The sequence below is a fragment of the Salvelinus fontinalis genome, unplaced genomic scaffold (genome assembly GCF_029448725.1).
Source record: "Salvelinus fontinalis isolate EN_2023a unplaced genomic scaffold, ASM2944872v1 scaffold_0769, whole genome shotgun sequence".
In the NCBI taxonomy this organism is placed as follows: Eukaryota; Metazoa; Chordata; class Actinopteri; order Salmoniformes; family Salmonidae; genus Salvelinus; species Salvelinus fontinalis.
Window position 1 is genome coordinate 87,501 of NW_026600978.1, and position 4,553 is coordinate 92,053.

The following is a 4,553-nucleotide window of genomic DNA, read 5'->3' on the forward strand; positions in this document are numbered from 1 at the left end:
GGGTGTACACATAAACAACCATGGGGGGGGGGGTGTACACATAAACAACCATGGGGAGGGGGGTGTACACATAAACAACCATGGGGGGGGGGTGTACACATAAACAACCATGGGGAGGGGGGTGTACACATAAACAACCATGGGGAGGGGGGTGTACACATAAACAACCATGGGGGGGGGTGTACACATAAACAACCATGGGGAGGGGGGTGTACACATAAACAACCATGGGGGGGGGGGGTGTACACATAAACAACCATGGGGAGGGGGGTGTACACATAAACAACCATGGGGGGGGGGGTGTACACATAAACAACCATGGGGAGGGGGGTGTACACATAAAAAACCATGGGGGGGGGGGGTGTACACATAAACAACCATGGGGAGGGGGGTGTACACATAAACAACCATGGGGGGGGGGTGTACACAAAAACAACCATGGGGGGGGGGGTGTACACATAAACAACCATGGGGGGGGGGGTGTACACATAAACAACCATGGGGAGGGGGGTGTACACATAAACAACCATGGGGGGGGGGTGTACACATAAACAACCATGGGGAGGGGGGTGTACACATAAACAACCATGGGGGGGGGGGGTGTACACAAAAACAACCATGGGGGGGGGGGGTGTACACATAAACAACCATGGGGGGGGGGGTGTACACATAAACAACCATGGGGAGGGGGGTGTACACATAAACAACCATGGGGGGGGGGGTGTACACATAAACAACCATGGGGAGGGGGGTGTACACATAAACAACCATGGGGAGGGGGGGTGTACACATAAACAACCATGGGGAGGGGGGTGTACACATAAACAACCATGGGGAGGGGGGTGTACACATAAACAACCATGGGGAGGGGGGTGTACACATAAACAACCATGGGGGGGGGGGGGGTGTACACATAAACAACCATGGGGAGGGGGGGTGTACACATAAACAACCATGGGGAGGGGGGGTGTACACATAAACAACCATGGGGAGGGGGGGTGTACACATAAACAACCATGGGGGGGGGGGGTGTACACATAAACAACCATGGGGGGGGGGGGTGTACACATAAACAACCATGGGGGGGGGGGTGTACACATAAACAACCATGGGGAGGGGGGTGTACACATAAAACAACCATGGGGGGGGGGGTGTACACATAAACAACCATGGGGAGGGGGGTGTACACATAAACAACCATGGGGAGGGGGGGTGTACACATAAACAACCATGGGGAGGGGGGTGTACACATAAACAACCATGGGGAGGGGGGGTGTACACATAAACAACCATGGGGAGGGGGGTGTACACATAAACAACCATGGGGGGGGGGGGGGTGTACACATAAACAACCATGGGGAGGGGGGTGTACACATAAACAACCATGGGGAGGGGGGTGTACACATAAACAACCATGGGGGGGGGGGGGTGTACACATAAACAACCATGGGGAGGGGGGTGTACACATAAACAACCATGGGGGGGGGGGTGTACACATAAACAACCATGGGGAGGGGGGGTGTACACATAAACAACCATGGGGGGGGGGGGGGGTGTACACATAAACAACCATGGGGGGGGGGGGGTGTACACATAAACAACCATGGGGAGGGGGGGTGTACACATAAACAACCATGGGGGGGGGGGGGTGTACACATAAACAACCATGGGGGGGGGGGTGTACACATAAACAACCATGGGGGGGGGGGGTGTACACATAAACAACCATGGGGAGGGGGGGTGTACACATAAACAACCATGGGGGGGGGGGGTGTACACATAAACAACCATGGGGAGGGGGGGTGTACACATAAACAACCATGGGGGGGGGGGGTGTACACATAAACAACCATGGGGGGGGGGGGTGTACACATAAACAACCATGGGGGGGGGGGGTTGTACACATAAAACAACCATGGGGGGGGGGGGTGTACACATAAACAACCATGGGGGGGGGGGGGTGTACACATAAACAACCATGGGGGGGGGGGTGTACACATAAACAACCATGGGGGGGGGGGGTGTACACATAAACAACCATGGGGAGGGGGGTGTACACATAAACAACCATGGGGGGGGGGGTGTACACATAAACAACCATGGGGGGGGGGGTGTACACATAAACAACCATGGGGGGGGGGGGTGTACACATAAACAACCATGGGGGGGGGGGTGTACACATAAACAACCATGGGGGTGGGGGTGTACACATAAACAACCATGGGGGGGGGGGGTGTACACATAAACAACCATGGGGGGGGGGTGTACACATAAACAACCATGGGGGGGGGGGTGTACACATAAACAACCATGGGGGTGGGGGGTGTACACATAAACAACCATGGGGGGGGGGGTGTACACATAAACAACCATGGGGGGGGGGGGGTGTACACATAAACAACCATGGGGGTGGGGGTGTACACATAAACAACCATGGGGGTGGGGGGTGTACACATAAACAACCATGGGGGGGGGGGTGTACACATAAACAACCATGGGGGGGGGGGGGTGTACACATAAACAACCATGGGGGTGGGGGGTGTACACATAAACAACCATGGGGGTGGGGGTGTACACATAAACAACCATGGGGGTGGGGGTGTACACATAAACAACCATGGGGGGGGGGGTGTACACATAAACAACCATGGGGGGGGGGGGTGTACACATAAACAACCATGGGGGGGGGTGTACACATAAACAACCATGGGGGTGGGGAGGGGGGGGGGTGTGTACACATAAACAACCATGGGGGGGGGGGTGTACACATAAACAACCATGGGGGGTGGGGGTGTACACATAAACAACCATGGGGGTGGGGGGTGTACACATAAACAACCATGGGGGTGGGGAGGGGGGGGGGTGTACACATAAACAACCATGGGGGTGGGGAGGGGGGGGGTGTACACATAAACAACCATGGGGGTGGGGAGGGGGGGGGTGTACACATAAACAACCATGGGGGGGGGGTGTTAACACATAAACAACCGGGGGGGGGGGGGGTGTACACATAAACAACCATGGGGGGGGGGGTGTACACATAAACAACCATGGGGGGGGGGGGTGTACACATAAACAACCATGGGGGTGGGGGGTGTACACATAAACAACCATGGGGGGTGGGGGGTGTACACATAAACAACCATGGGGGTGGGGGTGTACACATAAACAACCATGGGGGGGGGTGTACACATAAACAACCATGGGGGGGGGGGTGTACACATAAACAACCATGGGGGGGGGGTGTACACATAAACAACCATGGGGGTGGGGAGGGGGGGGGGTGTACACATAAACAACCATGGGGGGGGGGGGTGTACACATAAACAACCATGGGGGTGGGGGTGTACACATAAACAACCATGGGGGTGGGGGTGTACACATAAACAACCATGGGGGTGGGGAGGGGGGGGGTGTACACATAAACAACCATGGGGGTGGGGAGGGGGGGGGTGTACACATAAACAACCATGGGGGTGGGGAGGGGGGGGGTGTACACATAAACAACCATGGGGGGGGGGTGTTAACACATAAACAACCGGGGGGGGGGGGGGGGGGGGGGGGGTGTACACATAGCTAAACCGTTATGGGTAGTGTTCCACTACAATAATTAGGGGACACCATTTTGTAAATAATACTTCCAGTCAGTTTATTTGTCCGGTTTAATATGGTCAGTTTCAATACATAGTTTGATTTAAATGGGCCTTAGTAAGTGTGTGTCCGTGTGTGTGTGTGTGTGTCCGTGTGTGTGTGGTGTGTGTGTGCGTCCATGTGTAGTGTGTGTGCGTCCGTCTGTGTGTGTGTGTGTGTGTGTGTGTGTGTGTGTGTGTGTGTGTGTGTGTGTGTGTGTGTGTGTGTGTGTGTGTGTGTGTGTGTGTGTGTGTGTGTGTGTGTGTGTGTTAGGGGAAACGGATGTTTAGTATAAAGCAGATCAACCATCTCTCCCTGATGTTCGGGATTTGGGGAAGGGGCTGATCCTAGATCTGTGGTTAACAGCAGCTTCTACCCGGGAGCAGTTTAGGAACGGACGTTAAGTCTGGCAAACAGACAGTGTTTAGTCTCGAGGAGAGTCAGTGACCTAAACTGCTCTCAAACGTCTGGGTAGAATTATAAGACAATGCTAAAATACGTCCCAAATTGCACCCTAGGTCCTGTTCCCTACATAGTGTACTGCACTTCTTCCCTATCAGGCCCTGATCAGAGGTAATGCACTAGTATAGTGTAGTGAACAGAGACTAGGAAGTCCTATTCCCACTGAATGTGCTGTATATTGACGTTTTTCACATTTTTCCTCTTTGAAAATATATAATCTACTGTCCTTTCCTGTCCCGACCATGTGACCATATAACCATATGACCATGTGACCATGTGTGTGTAACACCCCTACAACCCTTACCCTGTCCCAGCTGGGCCTTGTTGAGGGCCTCCTTGGCCGATCCGAACCCCAGCTCCCTGCACACCACGCTGGCTGCCTTCAGGTCCCACAAGTGATCCGACACGGTCCCCCACTTCCCCCCTCTCTCAGTACCTCCACCCTGCCCTCCCCCAGCCTG

At 54.7% G+C, this 4,553-nt stretch overlaps 1 protein-coding gene across 1 annotated transcript in view; it reads right to left on the minus strand.

Annotated features, from left to right (window-relative positions):
• LOC129847309 (lysyl oxidase homolog 4-like) overlaps positions 1–4,546 on the minus strand; it is a gene marked incomplete at its 5' end in the record, with an annotated part of 20,100 nt that extends 15,554 nt beyond the window's left edge. Inside the window, 2 exon segments of the mRNA XM_055915066.1 lie at positions 4,397–4,514; positions 4,517–4,546. Of these exon segments, the coding sequence (XP_055771041.1) occupies positions 4,397–4,514; positions 4,517–4,546 (148 nt within the window).
• Positions 4,547–4,553: the final 7 nt, after the last annotated feature.